This window comes from Embiotoca jacksoni, unplaced genomic scaffold, assembly GCF_022577435.1.
Source record: "Embiotoca jacksoni isolate LCO1_2020_lvr unplaced genomic scaffold, fEmbJac1.0.p SCAF_8, whole genome shotgun sequence".
In the NCBI taxonomy this organism is placed as follows: domain Eukaryota; kingdom Metazoa; phylum Chordata; class Actinopteri; family Embiotocidae; genus Embiotoca; species Embiotoca jacksoni.
In genome coordinates this window covers 15,485,437-15,513,389 of record NW_027185436.1, presented here as the reverse complement: position 1 = coordinate 15,513,389, position 27,953 = coordinate 15,485,437, and the positions used below count along the sequence as shown (strand labels likewise).

The 27,953-nt window shown below is 42.1% G+C and overlaps 1 protein-coding gene across 3 annotated transcripts in view; it reads left to right on the top strand.

The window, feature by feature from the left end:
* arb2a (ARB2 cotranscriptional regulator A) overlaps positions 1-27,953 on the top strand; it is a 146,886-nt gene that overhangs the window by 72,661 nt on the left and 46,272 nt on the right. For all 3 annotated transcript variants that reach the window (XM_069178250.1, XM_069178249.1, XM_069178251.1), the window contains exon 9: positions 22,225-22,341. In XM_069178250.1, the coding sequence (XP_069034351.1) occupies positions 22,225-22,341 (117 nt within the window). The remainder of the gene's footprint in view (positions 1-22,224; positions 22,342-27,953) is intronic.

The following is a 27,953-nucleotide window of genomic DNA, read 5'->3' as shown; positions in this document are numbered from 1 at the left end:
ACTATACATACTAAACTCTTTCAGGACAATATGCGGCATCCCAAAATCTGGTCGGGTTTATGTCCTGTTTCATCTCCCTATTTCCTTTGTTGCACCAATTCCCCCTCTCCCATTTGGGGACCGCCCTCAAGGCAGGGTTGGTGCCAACTATGACCTCTGTGCAGGACTCTGGGTCTGGCAGTGGTCTGTCCAGCTCCATGACTGGCATGGTAACAGCCGAGTGACCACACGGTGCTGAGCAAACACTTGTGTTTCCAGTGGTCACCCATTTCCCAACAAACTCTGTAAAGTCAAAAAAAACTTGTGAACTTGTGAAGATACTGCCTCTTAAATGTTAATTGGGGTTGAGGTCATGTGACTGTGGAGAAAGTCCATGATAGTCAGCACTTCTTGATCTTCTGTGGTCTTCAGGTAGTTCTTGCAAAGCATTAAGGTGTGCTTGGGGTCATTATTCTGCTGCAGTATGAATCCTTCTCCACAAATATGAGGAGTACAGGGCTACTTCTCCTGGATCAGTGTGGAGTCGATTTGTGTTCAACTCCAGAAGAGGCAAAACACCCTCGGCCTTGAATGGTCCCACCACGTTTCATTTTGGGGTTGATACACTGCGGCAACGTTCTCTCTCCTGTTCATCTAATTACATACACCTTTCTGTTACTACCATAACTCTATCAGCAAATATGACTTGTTTCCATTCATCCACTGTCAAATGCTGGTATGTCTTGGCCCACCTTCTACCTTTGTTCCCATCCTGAGAGGTGGTTTAGAGACCGCCACTCTTCCTCTCAGACCACTACCAGATAGCTTTCTTTTGACAGGACTTCTTCTCTAAAGAAGGCTCTTTATTTAGCAAATTCTATATCTGTGATAAAGTTGCTTTTTCATCTGTCGGTAAACAAAACCTGATGTATTGATATTTTTGATGGTCTGCTCACTTTTGGTCTGCCTTGGCTATAACTTCATTCAGTTTCTACCCCCTCCGAAGCTTTCACTTTGGCCGTGACAGCTTTGACACTAAACCGCCCTCTGATTACAATAACCATTTGGTTTTCATTTTTTAGTCTTCCACTATCATTGAGCTACTTTTTAAGCAATATTCTGCTGGAAACCTGAGGCACCTTCATAACAGGGGATGATGGTTGCAAGTTGATTTACTCAAACAGGTCTCTGATGAGTCGATCGAATCCACCTGAGTGTCATCTGAAGCTTACGCAGCTTCAATGGAAGGGATACTGCGTAAGTAAATGTCAGACATGTTAAACATTGTGGTTTAAGGTGCTTAAGCTAATTTATGTTAGCTTATGAATCGTAACAGTTCAATGACAAGGTGCTTGGGTAAGTGACTGCGTGCTGCCTGTTTGAAGTCCTGTAATTTTTCTCATAAGAAAGCTCGTGATCGTCGGATGAATCAGCGACCAACTTGTTGGCAAACACAACATAAAATATATATATTCTATAATATAATATCATTTTAGTGTAATATAAAAATAAATGAAGTCGATGGCTGTTTTGTCTTTGGTCAGGAGTTAGCCGTTTTCACCCTGCTTCCAGTGATAGTGCTTTTCTCTCGGCACAGACTTAAAATTTAAATTGATCCTCTTACAATATAAATCCCAGTCTGAGAATTTTATTTCTCAAAAATATTGGAGCATTCCTTTAAACTGTGCCAAACTAAGTTCCTCATTTATATTTATCAGGAATACTCTTTGAGGAGCAGCGCAACCTTCACCTGAGTTCATCACCAGACAAGCAAAAATCACTTAAATTTGTTGACAAAATCTGTGCTCTGAAGTCGTCCATATGAAGGCTCTGAAAATCCCCTCATCTAATGTTGTATGCACATCTCGCCCGCCTTCGAAACTCTGAGTACTCGCCTGCCTATTGCTTCTGGAGGGTATGAAGAGAAGGTTTGTTTTTATCTCAAGGTTCTCCATAGCTGGCGGGCTTGCAAGCGGTGCAGTTGTAGTGCAGTTTCCTGCGTGTCTGTCTGTCTCTCTGTGTGTGCTTATGTGCGTGTGTGGATGACTCTCTATGTCTGCAAGTGGGTGCACACGTAATGTTTTGGGTCTGCGTTTACCTTATTGTGTGTGTGTGTGTGTGTGTGTGTGTGTGTGTGTGTGTGTGTGTGTGTGTGTGTGTGTGTGTGTGTGTGTGTGTGCGCGCGTGTGCATGCACGTATGTATATGCGCACGCTTGTGAGTGTCAGCCCTAGCCTGGAGAAGCCTGTATCGTCCTGAGCAGAACAGCTTGGTGGAGAGCAGCTATCAGAGCCACGTTAAGGGAGGAGGAGAGGAGGAGAGGAGGAGAGGGTGAGAGGCGATGATAAATGGCTGGGGCACACTAGCAGAAATTAGTGGAGCCGTATGCAAAGCTGTGGCGTTTTGTTTGATGTGAAACAAAAGGACCACCATGACAAAAGTGCCTGCCAGCCTGCACAGCAGGACAGCAGCCCTCAGGACATACACCATCACAACTGACAAAGTGTGTATGTGTATTTGCATGTGTGCACGTGTTTTCGTACGCGCTCGCGTGCGCATGTACGTGGTAATGCATGCATATCATGCATGGTGCTGTTTTCTACTCCTGTCTATATTATGTATATTATCTCTCTCTCTCTGTTTTTGTGCTCCGCTAGTAATGACAGACAATGTCTGGCCCTTTGTACACCATGAAAAGACATGGTTTCTTCCTCAGTACAGCTACAGCATATTTGCTCTATTAAGCAGCTGAAATATAGCCGTCTAATTTCTTTGTGAATGAATAGGATCTTAGAGAGCGGCTCTCCTCTTAACATAAGGATGTAAATTGAACTGTTTAAATGTCACGGCTAGCAAGCTGATTTGATTTGAATTGATTTGCTTGTTTCTGGGAAAAAAAAGACCTCCCTTGCCAAACCTTAGCTGCGCTGGCTGCCACAGATAGACCAAGGTCTTTCTTTCCACCTCAACAACACATTGTAGGGCTCCTGAATTCTTCTATCTGCTGTGATTATGTACAAATGGCCTTCATTTGCCATCCATTTCAAAGCTGTAGTGTTGCATTGTGGCTAGAGGCAGATGACGCAGACCAAATTACAGCGAGTTTGCTGCCTGAAAAGGATACTCGCACAATAGGCTTTGTGAAGTATTCCCTTCAATACGTCGCCATTATTCTCACCTTTGTTGGTGTTTCTCTCTATGTTTCAGGAGCATCTTTGGTTTCTAGATTGCATTTGTGGTGTTAGAGAGGAGTGTGTGTGTGTGTGTGTGTGTGTGTGTGTGTGTGTGTGTGTGTGTGTGTGTGTGTGTGTGTGTGTGTGTGTGTGTGTGTGTGTGTGTGTGTGTGTGGAGGGAGGGGTTGAAAATACTTTACTCACCGCTTGTCTTTCTCGTGCTATTCCTTCAATATCTAGGGAAATCGATTTTGTGAGATTCTGTTTTTTGTCGTTCGCAACATTTTGCCCTAATTATTAATTCTGTCTTGTTTTATTGTTGTGCAACTGCAAGGCAATCAAGAGCTCAGAAAATAAACACCATCTGTTGATCTTTTTGGATTATTTGTACTTTCTACGAGGAATGCAGTGTGTACATACACTGCATTGCTCGTTTTAGTCAGATTGTTGTACAATAACTCAGTAAACTGAAGGCAAGTGCCCTGGGTAAAAAGCAGTACAAAACTGCTAGAGCTGGCAAGAATCCGCCTTGCTGTTGCAGAATACATAGTGAATCCCATTTGTCCATCGAGGTATCCTCCTTCATCATGTGTCCTGTTTCCTGATAGAATCTGCTGATCCTCTGATTTTCTTTTCTCGTCACACTGCGTTTCATGTGTCACTACGTAGCAGCAACTAACTGGCTAGCTTACTAGTCAGGAGCTGTTATTTTACCAGTTCACAAAATGGATTTCAGGAGTATTTAGTTCTATTAAATTAGACCCATCAGTCTCTTTTGGTTAAAAAATGTGTGTTGTACGTCTCCCTATATTTTGTACAGTTCGACTTTTTTTGCCGAATAGAATCGTGATTAAAATCAATACTTTTCTGTCTTTTATTTTCTTAATCTCTGTCTTTTTCCCCCTTTTTCTTGTCTGTCTCCCTTGTAGTTATAGTTTCAGTACATATCTTTTTAATGAACAGTAAGCTACTGTTTTTAATTTTCCAGTAGACATTCTGCTTACAGAGAATAAAGTTATCAATCTCTCACTCGCCACATTTACCTAATGCTTCTAATTTGTCCGTGATATCTTTTGATTGATACCAATTTCAGACTCCAGTATATCAGGGCATTGCTAAATGTAATCGATTCGTTTTGAATAGTTTGTCTTATCTCGTCCTTGGTCTGACCATCCAGGGCTCTAAATTTCCGAGCAAGCTTTCACCAGGTCGTCACAGTTACCCACTCCTCATCTTCGTTTTTCAAAACACAAAGATGTTGCCATGGTGATGTAATTGAAAATCATTACATCTCAAACAAGTATTGTTGAGGTGACTATTCATAAATCTCCTCTCACCTTTTTGTCTTCCTGTTTTTTTTGTTTTTTTTCTCCCTAGTGAAAAGGAAGTGTCCTGCCCCACCCACCCCATACCCCGCCTCCTCAACACAGGCTCTTATTCACCACTTTATGATATAAGACGCAGAGCTAGTTGAAGTTCATTTGAGTTCAGTTAAATCTTGAGGGATTCATCATTACATATTTACTGGCTGAGGCTGATCTTGCTGTAAGGTTCTACCCTCGTCCCATTGATCTAATGCGCATGTTCACTCCCGAGGTTACAGGACGTGCTTCCATTTGCATAAGGCCCTGGGCAAGGTTCTTTCCACCATTGATTGGCCTGTCCATGAGCGCCCCGTGCCTTCTCACATTGATCACTTTGTTTTTTCCCGGAGACAGTGCTACTCAGAGTTCAGCCGCAGCTCTGGCATATCAGACCTGCCGGAGGAAGAGAGGGGGAGAGGGAGGGAGAGAGAGAGAGAGAGAGAGAGAGAGAGGAAAAAGAAAGAGAGGGGCAAGTAGGAGTCATAGCCGATAGATGGAAAACTTTAGAGCCAATATCTTAATTGTTTTGCATATGTTTTTGTTAAATTGTGAAACTAAGAAAGTGAAAAACAGTCTCCCCCTGCCACCCCTGTGACATCACTCACCCAGACTGTGTTTCCCTGAGCAAGCAGCTTCCGCAAGTAAATGCAATAAAATCATATACACTGCTTTTACAGGAGTAAACACATACCTACATGCAAATAATCAGATACGCAAAACATATACAACTTTCTTTACACATGGACAGTTTCAATTCCACTGTTAAAACTGAACAGCCCTCCTCCCTTCCTGTTCATGTTCACCCTCGCGTCAACCCTGGTCTGCTTGTATCAACGCGCTACAGAGAAAACGTTCCTCTGTGCTGTGTTTTACTTTAGGTTTTTTTTCTCCTCTTTCCTGTATCCACTCTCTTACCATCACTGTCTGTCTTGCAGATGTTTGGACAGTTTTTATTCTCTTTACCTATTCACTTGGTCAGAGAGGAAGCTGTCTAGGTTAGATCGGGTTGTTCAGAGTTTTCTGTTTTCATTTTCTAATCAGATTTATGACTGACAGATTATACTCTATGTATATACTGTTGTGTGTTTATATAGACGGTAGATGTAATTAGGTTACTGTTTCTCGCATTTGTGAATTGTTATGAAGGGTGAAGAGGTGAACAGCTTATTTCTTACGTAATTTATTGCAGCCGATGTTTCAAAATGACTCCAAACAGAGGTGTAATCATTTAATCATGTCTTTGAGTTTTCCATGAAGGCATACGTGTTTGCATTTTGATTTGTGCATATGTGCCATTGTGTGTTTTCCAGCATGGCGTCAGTGGCGGCGCAAGGCTCAGCTTCCCATGATGCACCTCTTCTCTTTGTTCTGCTCTGTGAAAGCAGTGTGCGGCTTTGTCTGCCTTTCTCGTTCCTTTCGGCTCGTTGCCTCAGCGGCAAGGTCTCGCTCTCTTCCCTCTCCTCTACTTCAGACCTCTCTCGTTCTTTCACTCACTCTTTAATACGCGTTGGGCATTGCCGTCCACTTTTTCCGCTCCTTTCGGTCATTTGTTGTCTTCCCTTCCCAATTTGCAACCAAATTCACCTTCACTTACTTATTCTTCTTCTCCCCTTTGCGCCTATTTTATAGAAATATCAAACGACTCCCTGTTAACACGCTTTAATTTTTTGGGGGTAGCAATCACACTCCTCTGAGCTTCTTTGGTCACCCTCCTACTATCTTCTCTCTTTTACCACTTATCTGTAAACCTCTTCTCGTTTTCTTCTTTTTATCTCGTGCCCTGGTGTACATGGTCTTTCGCCTGTTCTTTGCTCTTCCCCTTTGCTGCTGATTCAGTCACTTTCTTTTTCCCTTCCCTCTCTCAACCTCAACTTCACATCGGACTTGCTGCTGCATTCTTTTCCAACAATTCTGATCCTTCACTTGAGACTGACCTCACTTCTCTCCACTTCACACTATTTTTTATTTTTTTATATTTTTCGGCAAACATCACTGGCCCGAAACACCAATTTTTCCCAATGAGTCATCCCACTCAACTTCTGATTTACAGTACTAAGGCAGAAGTGCTGTTTATTTTGTGTAAAATCATTAAACTGAAATTGTAATCTCAACTTTATCACTTAATATTATCTGAAATGTAAAATGAATGATCTGAAAAAGGCATGCCATTCTTACCTGAAAATGTATGTGTAAAATGATCCCCAACTGGTATTGCAAGTATTTTTTTGCTTTTTCTTATTTGTGCTTTTGCTCTAACTTGCTTGTGTGCTGTTCCCACTGTGGTATTTCCATGCATTCACCTGCTGTGTCTGGGTGTGTCAGGCGGTTACGACCTAGGTCACCTTAACCAGAGAGGGAATACAAGTGCTTGACAAGAGGTTTGAATGTGGTGAAGATGACACGTTGACAGCTCAAATGAATCACTTGTCACATGTCTTTTTTTTTTTTCCTCCCCCCTTGTTAATTCTGCTATAAGAATGCATACAATATGGGAGAGAAATCTTGAGAACGCACAGGGTTGCAAATTGTCACAGAAGCATCACTTGAATTCAACACATTGAATCCAGTTTTCTTTTCTGTCTTCTTTTTTTTTTTTTTTATTTCTCTGCCCTCAAAACTGTGAATGGTCTCATTCTGTGGCAAATGTAGGAGGAAGAATAAGTCTTAGGATTTGAAAAGAGAGAAAGTGTTGTTTTTTTAAAAAGCTGTGAGGCGCAGCTTGGCGGATCCTGGTGCAAATGTCAATGAACTCAATGACTCTAGGGTTGAAGTTTAAACCCTCTCTCCCACCACCGCTTCGGTGTCTCTCCTTTTCTCGTATCCTTCTTGCTTTTTACCTTTAAACTCAGCAACGTCGTCCACACCCTCCTCTATCGCTCTCTCCATCTTTCACTGCTTTTAAAGTTCACTGAATGCAGCGTTAGTATTCTGTGGGTTTTTGTTTTTTTCCTCTCCTACTCCTCATGCTCACTACCGGGTCAGCATTTTTAAAAACATTTCTTAGATTTTTGTAAAGAATTTCGCAGTGTCAGTGCACCACCTGCAAACTGTGTGGTTTATTTTCTGCACATATCTGCAGTGTTTAAATGGAGAACATTTAAACGAGGCGCATGATGATGGGATTGATGGCAAAGAGAAAACAGGCATTCCCACAGTTTGTCACTCAGTTCATTTTTTTCCCACCCTTTAAGCTTGGGAATAGATCAGCTGAATGGATGGTATGGGTCTACCCCATACCATCCATTCAGCTGATCTATTCCCATTTCTATAGCCTCCAATACTTATGGAAAGCCAAGTTTGAATCCTTTATGGCAATTTTTTTCCAGGGGTGTGTTTTAGTTATGTACCTGCAGTAAAACATATTTAATTTTTTAAGCCTGGAAAGCTGACAGTGAAAAGAGATGAACTGTTTTATGTGCCATTTTAAGGCTTTATGTGCTGTGAAATACGATGGGGTTATGAAAGACCAAAGAAAGGTAGAGAGAGCAAGGGAGAAGGAGGGCGAGCGAGAGACTCCTGGTGGGGAGCGCTCTTTGATGTGTTCGCCGTCTCGGAGCTGAATGTGGAACTCCGTGAAAGGAAGGCCTTGTTTCACGGTGAGAATATAAAGTTGTCCGATTGAACAAAAACAAAACAAACAAACCAAACAGATACACATGCACAGATTTTTGTTTTGTTTTTTACACATTCATCTTTTAGTACAAATGTTTTTATATCGACTAGCATGAGTGTGCATTTCATTTCAAACGGCTTGTTTGTTGTCCCACTAAGCTAGCTTTTCATTTCTCCCTCATCATGTCGGTGATTAGTTGGTGGTTTATGGTTCAGATCAGTTTCCAGGCCACATTGGGGGGCTTTGTAATTCACAGACTGTGTGTGTGTCCCTGTCTCATATATATTCTGCTTTCCTATTAGATGGCTTCACACTCGACGATTCGTCTGGACTCCTCTGACATTGGCTTTCATGCATGGCCTGCCTGCTTCTCTCCCTCTCTTTCTCCCCTTCTCACTTTCTCGCTCTCATGGCCTTGAACATTAAAAATATCTTGGTAGTGTCAGACAACTTTTACACCCCCCCCCCACCCCCCACCCAACCAACTAACATGTACAGTACACCCCCGTCCCCGCTTGCTTGTTAACTTCCATCCCTTCTTCATCCCTTGTTTCCTCCATCACTCCCACTCCTTTCGCCAGTGTATTGCCCCCTCCACCTTCCTCACCCTGCTGGTGCCTTCCACATGTGAAGCTGTTTCTCTCATGAATTAGGCCTCTTCACCTCTTGCCTCTCTCCATCTCTCTCTCTTGTCCCTTGCTGTCATCTTGTATCTGTTTTTGTGGCTTCGCTTGGGGTGATGGTTAGTTGATTTGGTCTTAGTTCTCTTTGATGAAAACACTAGGGGGCACTGCCTGTCCTTTGTTACCCCTCTCTTTCCCTTAGCAGGCTTCGATGCATGTGTATTTTTGTATGCGTGTGTTTCGTCTTTGTCTGTGTGCCCATGCATGTGCTCCTGTTTGTGTTTGCATTTCGTTAAAAAGCAGTCCCTTGTCTGTAATGGATGACACAGATCTGCATTCAGACAGACAGGGAGGCAGGCAGGCAGCAGGTCTCTGGTGGTCACCAGGGCTAGTGCTCGGCACCCATCCGCATCCCCCTGTTCTCACTCTCACCCCCTGTTTGTGTTTGGAGAACCCAGGGGTGTGGGTTAATGAAAAGGGCTTGGACCACAGAGAAGAGCGACAGTCATCTCCCAGTCACCTCTGCTCACCTCCAGCCCTCAGAGACCCTCCCTCCATGACAGGCCCCCCTCTCCATGTCTCTCTCCCCACGTCGGCCTCTGTCCCCTGGGTCGCACCACATCGTCTGCTGCCCATTGGCTGACAAACACAACGTTAGACAAAGGTTTCTAAACTAAAAGAGAGAGTGGGTCATTTTTAAGAGTGGACAGGTTATGTGTTTGAGTAAAAAACGGCCCCGTTTATCCAAAAATCCAGCAATTTAGACAAAGGACTTTGATTGCATTCGGGTTGAGTCAAGGAAGAGCCGGCCCCAAAAGAAAGATCAGCTCTAGACACCAGAGTTTTAGAGGGAATGCAGATCTTTGTTTCTACTCTGCTGGTCCAGAGCCCGTTGTGTCGCTCCACTTCATGTGGCGACACCAGCAGTACTCAAGTTTTTTTTCTGTACATCTTTTAAATACACACAACTCATACTGCGCAATTAGTGATCGTGTCCTCCTTCCGAAGGTACCCTTAAGTCTGCTGATGAATATGATTGTTTTCGAAGGAAACTCTGAATTATTGATTTGTTGTGTTTTTTATGGTAAGCAGACAGCTGATGAGGGGTGTTTGATAGTGTTAATTGGCAGCTCCCGTCCATGCAGTGTGTGGTTGGTGGTGGGTTGGGGCTGGGCGAAGCGCTGTTATTGTTTAGAGGTGTCAAACCCAACACAGAACAAAGAGGATGGGAGAAATGTGCTGTGCTCTCCTATCAGTGTGCTGAATGCAGCTAAAGTACACACACACACACACACACACACACACACACACACACACACACACACACACGCGCGCACACACACACACACACACCCCTATAAATATATATTATATATATGTATGAAAGCACGTGTCTGTCCATCCACACATACACTCACTCGCACACACTCGCACACACTCGCACACACTTGCACACACACGCACGCACACACACACACACACACACACACACACACACACACACACACACCAGCAGCACATTACCTGGCATCATATTCAACAGAGTTCACTCACACTGACATGCACACACTCATATGCACAAACACCTACTACAGCACACATGCACGCTCTTGGGGGAAAAAAACAGTTTGAAAATGACAAGATAATCACCACATTCAAACTTACCTTCAGCTCTGGGTAAATGCCTTTCTCTGAGATAAACTAATAAATATATTTTCTTTTCAAATGCGCTCCACTGAAGGCCCTAATTACCATACGCTGACAAAGACCTGACAGAGGTGTAATAGTTAAAAGGTAATTTCACTACAAGTAGGAGTTTGGGCAGGGAAAAGGGTCAGTGCCACCCCCCACCCCGCCTCCACCTCCCTCTTTAACGGTTTATTCACGCTTTTCGAGGACTTTTTGCATGATTGACTGACAAGGTCTTTTTCCGAAATAGCATCTTCAGTAATAAGAAATAATTGACTCCCTAATCAAAAAAGGGTTCATGGAATCCACAAACCCAACTGTAATCTTCTGTGGCATTTCCAGCAGAATTGACAGTCCTCATAGCTTCAGGCTCTATACCACTTTGATTTAATTGCTTTTTTTATAAGATTAATAATATGCTTTATACTGAATTGTGTGTGCGCTATCTGTGTGTGTGTGTGTGTGTGTGTGTGTGTGTGTGTGTGTGTGTGTGTGTGTGTGTGTGTGTGTGTGTGTGTGTGTGTGTGTGCGTGTGTGTGCACCTTATCCTCCTCTCAGGCTTTGTTTTTAATCAACAATATCACTTGAAAAGAACTTCAACTGGTGTGCTACATTTTTTTTTTCATTCTTGTAAACTTTAAATTGAATTCATTAAAAGAATCACAATGCTGATTTTATTATGTACTCAAAAGTATAATACTGTAGTTGTTGAGCATAATATTTAATAAACTATATTATGAACTACTTAAAAAGAATAACAGAAGAATAACTACAGTAGAGGATTATACACGCAAATGTTCTTCAAATATATTCGAAATATGATTTCAGTGTCAGCAATGATTATTTTTTATATTATTATTATTATTATTGTCATTATTATTATTATTACTCTATTCTTTTATAATATCACTGCAATATTTTATGAATTTCAATAATATTTATATACTTTTATAGCATGACATGGAATACATCCCAAAGTTTTGACTTTCATTTTTTCTTTTGCCTTTTGATGATGTATGTTTCTGCAATTAAGTCTAGTCCAACGGAACATTGTGATACAATTTAAAATTAACTTTAAATTCCTGTTTAATGTGGTAATTGAATTGCTTTGTATTTTCTTATACCCTGCATTAGTATTATTATTATTGTTATTTTTTTTTTATTATTTTTTTTTTTTTTTAATCTTTTAGTCTTGTGTCTTGATTAGTTTGGGCATAAAAAAAAATATTTTAGGGAGTATGCCTTGAGAACTGCAAAGTTTTTACATGATGGGGTAAATTAACTTGTAGCTTCCCCCAGCCTGTCCAATTTGTAATATGGCCTCAACCCCTTCTCCCTCTCTTTCTTTTCTGACTCATCTTTCTTCTCGTTAAAAAGCTGTTTTAAATCATTGCTGGTGGCAATGAGAAGTTAATTTCAGATTGTTATATATTACCATTAATTTCACTTGGCCTTCTGTAGTTATTTCTCCCGTACTCTCTCCTTCCTTTGAGTACAGGGGGTTCACTGAGCCCTTTTTTTATTTATTTTTTTGGGCCTCTCTTTTTTTCCGTGCCCTACGGCAGAGGAGATGAGCAAATATGAAGGAGTTAAAGATGATAACTGAAATAAGGAACTCTCTCTTTGTCACTTTTATTAGTACAGTCTCTTACATCTCATTTTTTTCCCTAACTTTTTTGTTTTTGTTTGTCCATGCAGCTTTATACTCAGAGACGGGTCGAGTGGCCCTGAAAGTTTAAACAAAACATCTCTCCTGAGAATTCAACCCCGGCTGCCCTAAAGGGTCACACACACACACACACACACACACACACACACACACACACACACACACACACACACACACACACACACACACACACACACACACACACACACACACACACACACACAGCTGATTTGCCAGTAATGTGAAGGGCAGTAGGCGCTTCCAGATTTGGGATTTTTGTTTCATTTTCCTTCTATTCCTTCTCTCCCATTCATAGCTTAGGTGAAAAACAGTCCGCTGAGATATTTGGTAGATTTTACCATTAGCAGACCTTTCAAAACACACAATATAGCTGGACTTTATGTGTTGATTTGTGCAGCATAAAAGTAATGTTGTCTGGAAATTGGAACTGTGACAATGGAAAAACAAAATTGACTTTTCTTGATAACAAGAACAGTGAAAAAAGTCACACAATTGTTAAAATTTTGCTCTACTTCAACCTCCTCACAACAAATTTAGAAGAATTGGGTGAAAATTCCACATCATAGCTCGTTGAAATCTTCTCACTACACCCCAATTTAGAAATGTTGTCTTCGATGCCAACTTTTGAGCTCAGTTAGTACAAGGAATTAGTGTTTATCAGCCCCAAAGGCTGTGTGTGTCTGTGTGTCTTAGAAATGGACAGCAGTACCCGATGGATATTTAACACATTAGCTTTGGCAGAGCTGAGAGTGGTGTGAAAACACACTGATTTCCTAAGTGGCAATCATATCAGCCTCACCATCAGAGAGGCAGCAGAGAGCAAACATCTGTGTGTGTGTTTGTGTATGTGTGCCCCAGAACGAGCATGTGAACTGTTTGTACCCCTCATTTAGACACTGATTCTTACTGTTTTAGATGTGAGCAATAAACGTTGTTTCTGTACTAGTGTGTATGTCACTGAGCAGATTTAACTGAGTTTATTTAGGTTTTGTAAAATAGTGTGCTTCACAGTATGTTTTAAAAAAAAAAATTTTTATTTAATGCATGTTTTATTGTCTTATGACATTCTATTTATTTCTTCCTGTTATTTTCTTTATTATTTATTTGTGTCTGATGTTCAGCCCGTCCTTGCCCAGGCTGTCTGTATTTTCTGTCAGTTTCTCTGCCTCTGTGGTTGCTTATGCCTGCTCTGCATGTGTCTTTCTCTGTCTGTCTGTGGTAAGCTGTCTCCTTCCTGCCAGGGTTCAGGGAGCCCTTGGTTTTCCTCGATGTCAGTATCACCCTGAGTTACAACACAAAGGTCTCAGCCTCCTCCTCCACTTACCCTCGTTAGGCACTCTCATTCGCTCCCTCCCTCCGTCAATCCCATTTTCTCTTGCCCTATCCATCCTCGTCTCCAGCCGAGAATCACCCATCCGAAACTATGTTAAAACAGGGTCATCCCCCGGTGTACACTTAAAGGCTGTCCCTTTAACCTGCTCTGAAATACTTACGGCTATTATTATAGCTTATAAATCATTAAGAAAGTTTAATTATACGAGAATTTCATGGTGGAAATGTGCAAGCTGACACATGGGAAAGGGAATTTAATGGGCCAGCAAGTCCCAGCACCGTGAGGGAAAATATTGAGGTTAGGTTTCTATTTTACAGCATTGCCGGAGGGTTGGGAGACAGGGAAAAAGACAAGAAAGAAGTACTTTTAGAGTGAGAGAGAGGGAGAGAAAAGGCGAGCAGAGATGAAGAGGCCTAGAGTTTATCCAATGCGCAAAAGTAACTTTTCGCACTATACACCAAAGCTGTTGATGTGGACAATGATTTGGGAATGATAAAGACATTGCCCAGTATACCTTGTGCTGGTTTACTTAACAAAGATCAATTATAATTAACTTGGACTGTAATTAGTCAACAGGCCATCATTTCTCTTGAAGGGACAAATAAGAAACTACCGCTTGCTTATTGCTGTCGTTAAACAATGTATAAACACCCTTAACTATTAATGTTTCAAAACTTTGTCCACTTCTTGTGTCAATATTATTTCAATATGAACATTATTGGGGTGTTAGGGATATTGTTTGAGCAACCTGAGCAATGACTATGAGTCGTCAGTCCGACAATGTAAATTGATCAAACTGTTGAGAGCGTATATTATTAACACTAACCACCGTGCAGATGTTAATAAAAAATTATTGACTTCTGTTGTAGTGACAATGATGTGCTGCTGTACGTTTGAGCTCCTGCTAGGCTTATCAGGTTAATGATTTTAATCTAATTACACTGCAATAAAAGAGTTCTTAGTCAAGTGAAAACCAATAGGAACTCGAGCAGGAACAAATTTTTATTTTGGGGAATTTTATATCACTTACCAAAAGAAAATGTTTTATGTAGAAAATCACGGATTATGTGGACAGTTGAGAGAAGAGATTCACTAAGCTACAAACAGTAGCTTGAAAAAGTAACATGCACACACCAACTCCTTCATGAGTTTAAACTCTCATTCAACCCTGACTTTTAAGAACCTAAGTTCCTTTTTTTTTTTATTAAGTGAACAGCAGTTTCTTTACACTGAGACGCTATTATTTATGAGCGTTCTCTTACCCTCGACGCTATTCGTCCCTTCCTTCCTCCCTCCCTCCTTCCATCCCTTCCTCCGTGCCCTCTCTCTCTCTCTCTGTCTCCTCTGTCCTCTCTTCCCGTCTTCCTCTTGTTTTCCATGTGGGCACAAGCGGGGCGCAGCGCCCGCAGCCGGCAGGTTTCCTGGCACGCCGCTCCTCATCCTCTGCCTTTTGTTTCCACCAGTGGACAACCATTCTCCACCTCTGCTGTGTCAGTAAATATTTATTGGCCTTCCTTTTCCTCACCGCCCCGACTGATGTTGGTGTGTCTGTGTATCTGTGTGCCTGTATATGTATGAATGTGTGCGGTTTGCATGTTTATACACACAAAATCCTCCTCAACACGTACACGGACATACACCACCTCCCGCTCCCCAGTGTCCGGTTAGGGTCCGTTGCTGTCACTCACACAATTCAGCAATGCCCCATTCTCCCCCTGTCTCTCCACCTACCATCCTCCCTTTCTCTCTCTCTCTCTCTCCATCATGCCTTTGGCAAACATTCATGAGAGGAAAGAGGAAAGACAGGAGGAAGTTATTGCAGTTTTCTCCTGCTCTCTCCCTCCGCCTCGGCACCCCTGCCACAACCAAAGTTCATGCACTAGAGAGTCGGAGGGGAAAAACCCCTGCGAATAAATGCACGTGACCTCGGCGAGCAAAACAGCTGCACACTCCCACAACACTAAAGGTTGCACATACACAAACACACTCCCGCTCGCTCCCTAGAGCCCCGTGGCCTCGTGCTAGAGAGGGCTTCCTTCCTGCGGTTAAGACAAAGGAAGCTGGGGACCGACAGGGGAGCTGGGTCCGCTGCTTCAAAGCCACAGGAAGCGCTGGTGTTGTCTCTTCCTGTGGAGGGTGTTGGAGCGTGGGGGGCCAGTTGCCTGTGTTTTCACAGCCAGGGATGAACGGGGGTGAGTGTGTTTTATGTGCGTGTGTGTCACAGACAGGGTCGGTAAAGTGGCTGAACTTGCTGCACTCCAACTCCTGTCCACCCCTCTCTGACCCGGGATCAGTTGCTGGCAACATAAAATCTTACATAGACGGGAATAAGAGAAGCGGCACACACACGTCATCCCTTTGGTGAATCCACTAGTGATTAAAATCATCAACCTCGCAACAATTTGGCTATATTGTCTTTATTAACGAATGATAAGAGAGAAATCACTGTGTCAGTCAGCCTTGATGTTTGTTTTCCCTTGTCTAGCCCTTGCCACGGTCTATACGGAGTCTACGCATGCTTTCAGTGTGTACATATTTGTGTGTGTTTGTGTTTGTGCCCCTCTTCCAATGTTGTTGTGTAGGGATTTATGGGGGTGTATGTGTTAGTGTCTGCACCATGTGTTTTCAAACCTTCCGGTGTGCACCCACATGCATGTTTGTTTGTTTTTTCTGTGTTCGCCCTGGCTTCTCTGATGCTCTCCTCTTACTCTCTGGCAGCAACAGGACAGTTAATCAATCAAATATTTAAGCAGTGCTTCAGTGCTCAGTGGGTAGTCCTAGATTATCTGTGGCTGTTGGCAGTGCATGGCGCAGCCACATTATAAGCCTTGCCTCTGACTGGCATCGTCACGGGGTGCCTCTCTCTCTCCCTCTCTCTCTCTCTCTCTCTCTCTCTCTCTCTCTCTCTCTCTCTCTCTCTCTCTCTCTAACTCTCTCACCCTCACACACACACACACACACACACACACACACACACACACACACACCCATACACGCACTCCTCCTTCCCCTTGGCCTCTGCTCAGTCTTTCCTCTTTTTCATTCTCACTTATTTTCTGTCATTCTCTCTCTGTCTCTTGTTTCCCACTCTCTTGTTTGCTGTTTTTTTATTCGTACACTCTCTCCGTGTATAATTGTGGCTTTTCACATTGACTATCTGACAGTGAGCAAGGCCCCTTAAAGAGCTCTCATCTTTCTGTCTTTGCCTGTTTCTCTCTTTTCTCTCACTCTGCATTCTTTCTAGGGATGAGTCTGCCTGTCTCCCCACAGGGAACTCCATTGTGGATTACCATTCAGTTTTCGCCCAATTATCTAGTGGCTTTCGCTGCCTTTGACACATAATTATCAAAGGCCTAAATAATTGTCTTTATTATTGCCGGTGTTTAGATGTAGCGTCAGCGGAGCAGTTGTGAGCAAGGGAGCGTCACAGGGAGAGGAGAGAAATTAAGTATTTATCTCAACCAGAGATTATCTTAGCATGCTGTTAAATGATGTCTTCGTTGCTCATTTCAACTCCTCGTCCAGATATATAAACATGATTAATATGCCCCCCCTTCCATCCCTCATACACACCCATCGCATATCATATTCTACGTCAATGGTGAAAATAAGATTATGCACAACAAAAAGGTATCGCAATTAGCTGGCTTTGTAGCAAGAAGCAGCTTAATACGCTAAACACTGTACTTCGCTAAGGGCCATATGAGAGGTCAGGTACGAGATACAGGTGTTAGAGAAAAGTCTGTGTATGTGTGTGTGCATGCAAGTGGCTCCAAATGCATGGGGGCTGGCTATTTCATAGAGCTTGTGAAAAGCTGGATTTGGTAGAATTTGGCCAACCAGGGGGGCAGAAATTGTGATGTTTGTGTTTCTCTATAGCAACCAGGCCTTCTGCAGAGAAATTAGAAAAATACATGGTTTATGAGGAGGAGAGCAGGAGGAAAAGAGAGGAAAAGGATATCATAGTTCATCCAGAGTTTGAATGCATTTGTGGTGGGAGTGAATTCAAGTCTGCATCATCAGTTGTGACTCAGCTTTGTTGTCATGGTTCAGAGGAATGTAAATGTGATTTGTAGTTGCGATCAAATTAAATCCAAATCGCAGTGAGGGAGTGTGTTCAAAAATGGCACAGTCACAGAAATGGGTAAATTAATTTTTTGGGGTGAAACAGTAAATTATCGTGTGAAAATGTCCCTGATAATATAAGTGAATTAGAGTTTTAAGACTTTTACAGTGCAGAAGATAGATGAACTACATTAGATTGGTGATAAGCATTTTATCAGGGTGCTCTGCTGAGTATGAAGGCTGCCCTTCAAGGTGAGGACTCTGGTTCAAAATCCTGTGATGGGATTCTTTGTTCCCATTTAAATGTAATCTTCTGCTTATGTTTTATAAACACAGTAAAAGCCCACTTGCTTCAGGGATGATGTTCTGATGGTGACCCTTTGGTCTGATTTCCCTGTGAAGTGGGCCAAGGGAAAAGAGAGTTTCCCTTATGGGGATTAATAAAGTATTTATAAATATTCTTTGTTGCGAACATCTGCCTGTCTGTCTCTCATCTGTCTTGCTTTATCTCCATATTCCTTTCTGTTTCTCTCCTGTCATACCACATTTGATATATGTTGAGCTTTTTATAGCCGTCTGCCATTCTACTCCTCTTAAAGGTTTTTTTTTATTATTTTTTTATTTACACACAAGCCCCACATGTCCAACACCCATCTAAACCATACCCCGCATATCCAGCTGCTTTTGCGTTAAAGGAAAGGCCAGCAGAAAGGCGACAAATGTCTCAACATCTGTGTGTTGGTTTAAGTTCAACAAGTATTTCCACATGTTTCTCTTCCTTTTTCCCTGTCCAATACAAGACTGATCACAACAGCTGGCTTGTGTCCTTGTTCAAGCTGCCGTCTGCAGTTACATAGTGAATTAGCACATTTAACATTCTGGATATACATGGCTAACATGGTATATAATGATGAGTCATATGATAAAACAGCTTACATTTATATCCACCCGGGAGTATGTGGCTTCATGGTTTTACATGTTTGTAAGTTAACTATGAGCACTGCCCACCTAGAAGAGACATGCTTAGATTATGCTTTCAACATGCAGCAAACCACAGTTGTCATTGTGGCTTGTAAAACATGCGACCCCGTGGGTGCCAAAATTACTGTGGTTGAGGGCCATACTGCATAGAGCATTCTCTCCTCGAGTAGTTATTTGTCAACCTTTTACACCAACTGTTACCACACCCAACTGTATGTGTGTAGGCAGTGCGGCCATAAGAGCTGTCAGAATGAGTGATTGATATAGCCAGAGTTGGGAGATGGAGTTTGTTGGTCTTTAATCTTTGGTTGAGGCATCATAAGGAAAACAGACTTTTTTTGGTCAGACTTCTTGATTTATTTTCCCTCATCATTCCAGCAAATATACAACACTGAGTGAATATCCTTGAATGGCAAATCACAGATAAACTTGAGTGCAAAAATGGGTTAAAGATAGGCAGACAAAGTCGTTTTTTGTTGTATTTCCAAGCATTCAAATTTAGGTAGGTAGAACCCATTTTAGCCTACAAAACAGCATCTAGAGGTGCTCAATCTAATCACTTGACGTGGCCACTTAAGGACTTCCAACAGTGTCGTTATCCCATTTTTTATAAAGTTTTCACTCGTCATTTGTCTCTTTAATGGGACAGTTTGTCTTTGCAAGATTAAGCTTTAGTTGTCGAGATACTTAAATCCAGTATTTAAGTTCCAGGCAAATCCATCCAGCACCATCTCTAACCCAGCTTCTCTCCCACATTAGTGGCTCTGCTTTTTTCTTTGTACATGTTTTTATCTTTGTCTAACCTCTGTCTGTCATTCGCTTACTTCTACACCAAACAAACCCTGTGCTGAGCAGTACTCCCATATCTGCTCACATTGATTCCTTACATACATTTGCATGCATACATGCAGGAATATACATACACACACACACACACACACACACACACACACACACACACACACACACACACACACTCCCTGTGGTTGTCACTGTTGTTGTTGTTTTTTTGTTGTTCAATAGCTTGTTCTATAGCTTACTTCTTTACTGTTGTTTTAAAAGTGTCACATCAAAATAAAAACTTGAAATAAAGATAAACTTAAAAAAAAAAAAAAAACTGTCATTGATGGAAGGTTAGCAAATGTTTGGTAAATGGTGCCAACAGTTACCAATTTATTGTAGCGCTGTTAGAGTTTTAATATGATACCCAGTGAACCTTTGCCCTTTATAAAGCACATTTTAGTTTTCCATAAAGAATAAAGGAAAAATACTGGCCTGGATGTTTTTAGGAACAAACTGTACAATAGGAGCAAGCAGAGATGTATTTATTCACATGGAAGTGGAAAATACATAAAGTATTCTTCCCAGGCTTGGGTGATGTTTTTGATTGGATTGAAGTCATGTGCTTGTGTTTTCCATGGGCAGTCAGTCCATTCTCTGCTGTTTCCTGGCCCCTGCTAGTAGCCCCTCTACTCAGGGACTGGCCCATTTGGCTAGCACCAGAAAACAAGACCTTGACTGACACCTCCAGTTTTAAAAGGTTGACTTTGCGACTCCCATGGGCCCAGTTCTGCCAGAGGAAGGTTTTTCAACCAAGCGTGGATGAGGAAGGGAGTACTGTGAGGAGTGTGTATCAGGAGTGTGTACTTGATTGTGGGATTTTGTGTGTGTGTGTGTGTGTGTGTGTGTGTGTGTGTGTGTGTGTGTGTGTGTGTGTGTGTGTGTGTGTGTGTGTGTGTGTGTGTGAGCGAATGGGTCTTTGCATACTTGTGCAGTGTCTGGCATTTTTTGTGTCTGTCTCTACAGTTGTGTGCACTTTTTTCTTTCTTATTATGTTTATACTTCCCCCCCCTCAGTCTGCTCTATTCTCGACCATGGTGAAGATGCTCCAGTGGAAGCCTTTTCAGTGGGATGATGTATGAGTCCTTGGTGCCCTAATAGATTTAATTTATCTCTATACACTCCCACTTTAATATGGCTGGGCATTGGAGGATGCATTCAAATGCCCAGCATCATTTTAATGTCCAGCTAGCCAGATTTAGTCGTCTCTGCAATTGCTGTGATCTTTAGCCAGACACAGATTCATAGTCCTTTCCCACCTTAAACCCTCTATTCCCACTGAAAACACAGCTTTGTACTCATGCCACAGCCCAATTTGTTTTATTACACATTGGCTTATACACCACTATTTATCCAGTTTTTACAAGCAAGTACCAACTAATGCCTGATATTTCACTCATTGCCTTCACCTTAACCTTATCTAGATCCCCCACTGAAACACTAGTCATATTGTTAGGCACCACACCATAAGTACCAACACCATTTCATCCAACAGATGTCCAGATGTCCAAGACACTTCAAAATGTTTCCATTCTTTAGATGACGCTTATTATGAAGCTTTAAGATCAATTATTTTGGTTTCATGTGTTTTATTGTGGAAAAACGTCGGAATTTTTGAGACTTAAAGAAAAATACAAAACATATGCTGTCATCACAAATAAAATGTATTCATGTTGCAGCATAAGAGAGTAATTCCTCATTATGTCTCAAAAATATGTATGCACTTATAATGAATGGAGACTTTACAGTTTTTCAATGTTTCCATTGATCAGCTACACATAGCACATACTTTTCTAAACCATTTATAAAAATCAGTAAGCAAATTAATCTGCAACAGAAGCACTGTTTCAAATTACAAACCTCTAATCTTTAACCTCGTGTCATGCTGATGTGGTCAAAGACACACCAAGGGAAACAATCTGACTCCAAATCTAGCAACCCATAATTTAAGACAAAAATATGTGATTATGACTTAGAATTTAACATAAGAATAATGATAACCATGAGTGTATTATTAAATTTACTCTTACAGTATATGGCCAGGAAATCACTAAACTGCAGCACTATGTCCATCCCCACTCCTCTAGTCTCCTTCCTCAGAGTCACTAAACGTATACAGTAAGTGATTGTTAACCTATTGTTGCAAGTCCTGTTCTCTTTTCTTCCCGTTTTATCTTAAAGCGAAGCTGAGTGAAACGGCTTGTTCCCAAGGCCTGGCTATAGTACTCCTTGGGGTGGGACCAGCGGTGTGGGAAGTCTATTGTAGTGCGGTAACAAGTCCTTTGTGTGACATTTTCCTTGGCGTTGACATTCAGAGGGGAATAGGAAGACGGGCCTGCGAACGCCATATTCTCTGTGACATGTGAAGGGAAAGGGTATTAAGAATGGGGACCAAGGTATTTGAACGTGCACAGGGAAGGACATTTGCACAGAACGTGACAAGGACACGCTATGGTGGAGCAGTGCTCTTTCATATTTCACCTCATAACATTATGCTATACAGCAGGTTGAATCTGTATCCTCCAGTCACAAAGCTGTCCACTGGGCCGTTGCTATCATACTCTGAGAAGTCGACTCACAGCACTGGTTGGGTTGACTGTTGGGCAGGGAATACAAAATTTTATTAGGTAAATATCTATTGACACAATAGGTACATCATTTTATTTAAAAAAAAAAATGTACCTCCAGGAATTTCAAAGTGCATGATTTGTGTTTTGTTTTTTGTTTTTTTAAAGAGGTTTTACCTCCTACAACATACAGTATGGTCTCCTTGTCATTCAAATGTTGTCTGAATTTGAGTGTCCTCATTAATAGTGACTGTGTCTTTAACCTGCTGGAAGGGTGACTAACAAGTTTGATTTGCTTTTTGTGGCAGATGAATCAGAGGGAAATGCAGGTGAAGAACAGAGTGTGCGCTGTGGCTCTGACGGACTCTGCTCACAACATCTGGCTACAGGAGACCAGCAAAGGCACACAGGACTGGATGCAGCAGGTAAAATAACCATACATGCTCAAATACACAGTCACATAACAGAAGGCAAATAAAGATGCTCCAAACTGTACGGGGGTCCATCCCTAAGCTCTCATCTCATCATGTAAATTCAACTTCAGAAAGCTGAAGTCGCTCAAACTCTGCTCTAATTTTTCCCTGCACAACCCTGCTGACCTACACAGGTACCCCCTGACTAACGTCTAGCCTTAGACGTCATGGGGAACCATTGTTTGCAGGTTGTCTTTTTTTTTTCAGCCTCAATTTTTTTTTCCTGGGTGCATGAATAACTGAGACGGTTAACCCTCGCTGGACTGTATGTGCGTGTCTGTGCGCTAGCTTGCGCGCGACTGGACTTGCACAGCGTCCGTAATCGTGCATGCATTTGTTCATATGTGCTTGTGCGTAAGCGTGTGAGATGGAATGCACGTGCACATTATGTTAGCTTCATTTTAGCATTTGCCCTTTCTGGTGTGACCTCTGTGCCATATGCATCACCTGGGCTCACTCAGTATGCACATACAGATGAGGACCAGCCAAGACCAAAGCTGCTGGAGAGCCACAGATGCAAATGTCATGTGTGCTCACAGACACACAAGTGCACACACAATCACATACCATTCCTTTATTTGTATTACATCCTCCTTTATACCCCTTGCCTTTTGTTTTGCTATTTCTGTCATCTCCAATTTTGTGTGCGTGCGTGTGCGTGCGTGTTTGTGTGTGTGTGTGTGTGTGTGTGTGTGTGTGTGTGTGTGTGTGTGTGTGTGTGTGCGCGTGTGTGTGTGTGTGTGTGTGTGTGTGTGCGTGTGCGTGCATTTGTGTTTGTTCTGTGCTGAACTATGTTACTTGTCTGTGAATGTGTATGTATGTTAGTTTGAGTGATGTGGATTCAAGGTTGCAGTGGCCGCCTTATCCTTGTTTGGCATTTCCTATTTTTGATTCATCTAAGGGATGCGTGGGACACCACATAATTGGAATATTAAGTGATTTTCTATTTGTGATGATTACCCAGAACAATAAATCTGAAATAACCTTCATTGTCCAGTCAGAGGAAGGGGACAGGCAAGGATTCATTCTCTCTCATACTCATTAACCCACTGTCCTTTTTGGCTGAATTAAGAGAGGACCTGCCTAATTAAAAGGAAACAGTGGCACACCTATGCTTTGCTATGCCCTTCTCAATGATACAGCTACACAAAGTAATAGAAATGTGGACATCTATAGATTGTACATACATTTTTGACCGCTTCTGTCTCTTAAAGTCTTAATCCTCTACAGTTTAGAGTTTTCTATTCTGAAAAAGTCCTCATTGCTTGTTGCTAATTCACAAACAAATTAAGGGACCTCACAGGGACTCTTATTCATCATGTTAATTAGAACATTTATTTCATTTAGCAACAAAAATGTTAGTCTTATCTACTCAAAAAGACAATTTAACAAAATAATATTTAAAGTAAGCAAATAGTATTGATACCTACCAAAAAATGGGTGCTCCCCTTATTTCAATACAAAGTGCTTGATCTTTTATTATCTCTGCTAGTTTAGTGTTAGATGAAGACAACTACTACTAATGATAAATACTATAAATCAGTGGTAATTGGTAAAAATCTACATACATTCTTGACATTTCAACGTCTTATATTTAAAAACTGGTCACTTCAGTTGTATAACTCGAATTTAGTATCTATTCACATTACTGTCTTCTGGGCATGAATGTCATTGCTAGTTAACAAGCCACAGGTCAGCATGTGGATTGAGTTGAATTCAAAATCTGAACTGTCTCACTCATTTACATTAGAAACCAATGGTGTACATGTGCAGTGGTTCAACCAAAAGGTCAGCATTCCTTTATGTCTGACCCAGAATTCTAATTTCATGGCTCTGAAGTGATTTAGAGGGTTCTATTGTTGTGCTTTACAAGTACATGCACCTGTTGGTGCTGTGAAAATCTTACATTCACAAGACCACAGACCGACAGTAGATGGATACAGTGCCCTTTTTTTTTTCAACAGACATCTATATCAGTGACCCATACACAGCTGGATGGTGAATGCAAGCAACACTTGCACTGCACACTAAGGTATTACCACAAACACGCGCACAGTGAGGACAACCCAGATGCTGCAACACATCACAGAGGGGTGCCAGCACTGAACCTGAGTAATGCCTTGGGTGGTGTATAAATTTGGGTGACCATACGAGCGGGTGCATGTGAGGTCGGGGCACCCCAGCCGCGCACTGCTCTGTTCTCCTCGGACAGAAATAATTCCCTTCCTCCGGGGTTCAAGAGGTCACTGGATCGTGGGATGGAGCGATCAGAAGAGTAAAAGAGAGGAGATGGGATTTAGAGATCAGCGCCTGCTAAGCCAAGTTGTATAGACCAGATGGGTCAGACAAGGGGCAACTGACGTCACAGCAAGGAGATGAAATAGAGTGAAGGTGAGAGAAATGAAAAAGATGGAAAAAGCAGAGGTAGAAATACTCATCCACTGACTGAGGCAGAAAAAGAACTGGGCAAAGAAATAAAGTAAGAGAAACGTTCAATTATTTAAATCCCGTTGACTGCCACTGAGAAAGCACAGGGTAGAGCTGTGGAAAAGAAAAACAAAAAGACAGGTAGGACATGAATGGAGTGAATACAGATGGAGTAGAGGGGATGAAGAGATGTATGTGGAGATAGATGAGTAGCACAGTGAGGAGAAGTGAGTGAGAGAGAGAAATCCGAATGATGGTGTACAGCTGGCAGCCTGTCACAGTCTCCAAGGTGTCTCCTGTCACTGTGCTGGCCTGCTGTCACACTCTAGTGGCCTGCCCAGAGCACACACACTCACACACACACACGCACATGCACACACATAAGGAGTACACTATGGTCATGAATAAACCATCCTAATCCATAGAGATTATACAGCAACTGGAGGAAGTGGGAGAGAGACAGACACACAGAGAGCAAAAATTGATACTCAGGACTACTTTCTGAGAAGTTAGGTTGCAGGCTGTCATGTGTGTTATGGTTTAGAAGACTTTTGTGCACTTAGTACAGAGTTTCTATCATGGGACCCGGTCTTGTGTGCTTTCAGAACAAAGAGGTGGAGATACTGTTCTGTTTTACAATTGAATGGAGCCAGTTGTATATGTTTGCAAATATATACTCGTCATCTTTATTTCAGTTTCCTGAAACATCATATTTGATAATTCGAACTTTGTTACTTTGTTCATTATTAAGTCAACTTTATCCCATTGTTTTATACTTAATAGTCTTAATTTTTTTGCAATGTGATATTTATAGTCTCTCAATGAATTCAGACCAAGCCTAAATTCATAGAGTTGTTTGCTATTCTATGGCTTTGCGAGTGTATACTTTTAACACTTAGTGGATATGGGCACTTGTGAAATACAGTACCTATTTGACCTTATGATAGCGCCATTAGATTACCCTTCCATTCACTGCAGTGCTTCGTGTCCAGTTTGTGTGTGCCTGTGTTTGTTTTGTTGTTGTTGTTTATGTGAAAGAAGCAGGCTGGCTTCCACTGAATTGCAGAAGGCAACAGGTGTTGGATCCCACACACACATGCAAGTACACAGATACAGTATGCACATAACGAGGAACTACTAAAACCATTCCTCACTGGTAGAGCGGTAGACCCGACACTCTCAGACCATGCTCCAAGCCTGTCGGTTAGCTCCAACAGCGTTAGCCTCCAAAACAACTTTAAAGGATATTTTAGAACTTTATTATTGCATATTGTTGGTGATACGACTTTGCTGAAATAAAATGAATCTTGCCTGGCAACAGAGTGTCTTGCAGAGGATGTGCATGGATGCATGTATGTGTCCGTCAGCAGCTCAAATCCAAACAGAGACAGAAACACATGCGCAGAGCAGCACAGGGTGGGGGGAGTGTCAAATCTGTTTACATGTTTGTTTCTCAGTCGGCCTTTAGTTCAATGGCACCATTGATCGGTGGACGAGCTGCTTGAAGTGATGATGCTATGCGTCAGAGGCAGCCGATGTGATGTGCCATCCTTTTATCATGTCGCCTTCTCTAATCCCAGCCAGCAGGCCTTGCCTTTATGTGACTGCTGTTATGCCTGCAGTCTCTCAGCACTGGGGCTTTGTGCTGTGTGTGTGTGTGTGTGTGTGTGTGTGTGTGTGTGTGTGTGTGTGTGTGTGTGTGTGTGTGTGTGTGTGTGTGTGTTTATGCAAGAGTTTGTGTGCACATGTGTGTTGTTGCTTTGACAAATCTATTCAAACCTCAGCCTCCCTGCCTCCATTGGTGGTGGTGGAGGTGTCGAGGAGGGAGGAGGACCCTTTGAAAGACTCCCCTCCTTCCCCTCTCTCCAGCCGCCTTCAGCCCACTGCTCCACAGCCCAGCTGACATCTTCCTCCAGACAGACTGAATGAATTAAAGGAGATACAATGAGACACTTGATGTAGCAGTCAAGGAGCCCCACTGCTTCTGTGCTGCTCCGCACTGCTCTGCCCTCAAGCCCAGGCTCAGAGGAGAGCTCATCTAGGGCAAAGCAAAGGATCTAAAAATACACAATATGCCACTGTTTACCAAGATGACTTGTCAGCTTCCCAACACTACCCCCCCCCCCCCCCCCAACCTCGACCCCCTTCTATTCCCTCTCATCTCTCTGGTGATCTTTCTTCAACCTTTTTTGCTCCTCTTATTCTTTATCCCGTCCAATGTTTGATTGACAGGGCTGAAGAAATGAAACATAGAGGAAGGGAGTAAATGGTGAATTTCTAATCTTTAAGTAGTTTTGTATTTGAGTTCATTTGTATTTGTTTTGATTAGATATGAATGGATTACACATGAGCCCAACTTTATTTTAATAACAGACCTTGCTGTATACATTTCCCAACGGAATTTTGTTTACTTATTTGCTTGATATTTGCTAAGGATTTGTGTACATGTGCCAGATGTTTAAACATGATCATCTCTTGCAATGCAATTCTATATTTCTCTGTAAGCTTACAGTAAAGAAATCACTGTGGAACAGCAGAATATGCAGTAAATGTCAAGCAGACAGTAACGTAAGACATTTGCTTTGACTTAGCTGCAGACATTTATGTCAAGAAAAAGCAACACTCGAGAGGGATTCAGTTAAGCGTTAAGTATACTCAGTGTCTCGCTATATATTTTCGTATTCATACAGAAAAATAGAGAACACATATGCACTAGCACACAACATATTTTCCACTAGCTTGCCATTACCCCCTAAAGTTATATGTGTGTGTTTGTGTGAAGGGGATTACTTAAGGGATGATAGCCAAGTAGAAGCGTGGAGCGACCCTGAATTTTTTTGCGTGTAGGAAGTGTATGTTTGTGTGATTTTGAGGATAAAGGGGGAGAAGTTTCATAGATTTGTCTATCCAGTGGGTCCTCTTCCAGGGCCTTGGGAGTCAGGGCTGCTGAGGAAAAAAAAAAATGCAAAATCACATGTGTATTTGAGTCTGAAGAGTTCACAACACTACACATCTTTGTGGGAGACCCCCTGAAATGCAGTCACTGACCCACACACACGAGCACACAGACACACACAAGCACGCACAACACAGTAATGGCTGTCAGGGGGCCAGGGTGAAAGTAAACAAGGGCAGAT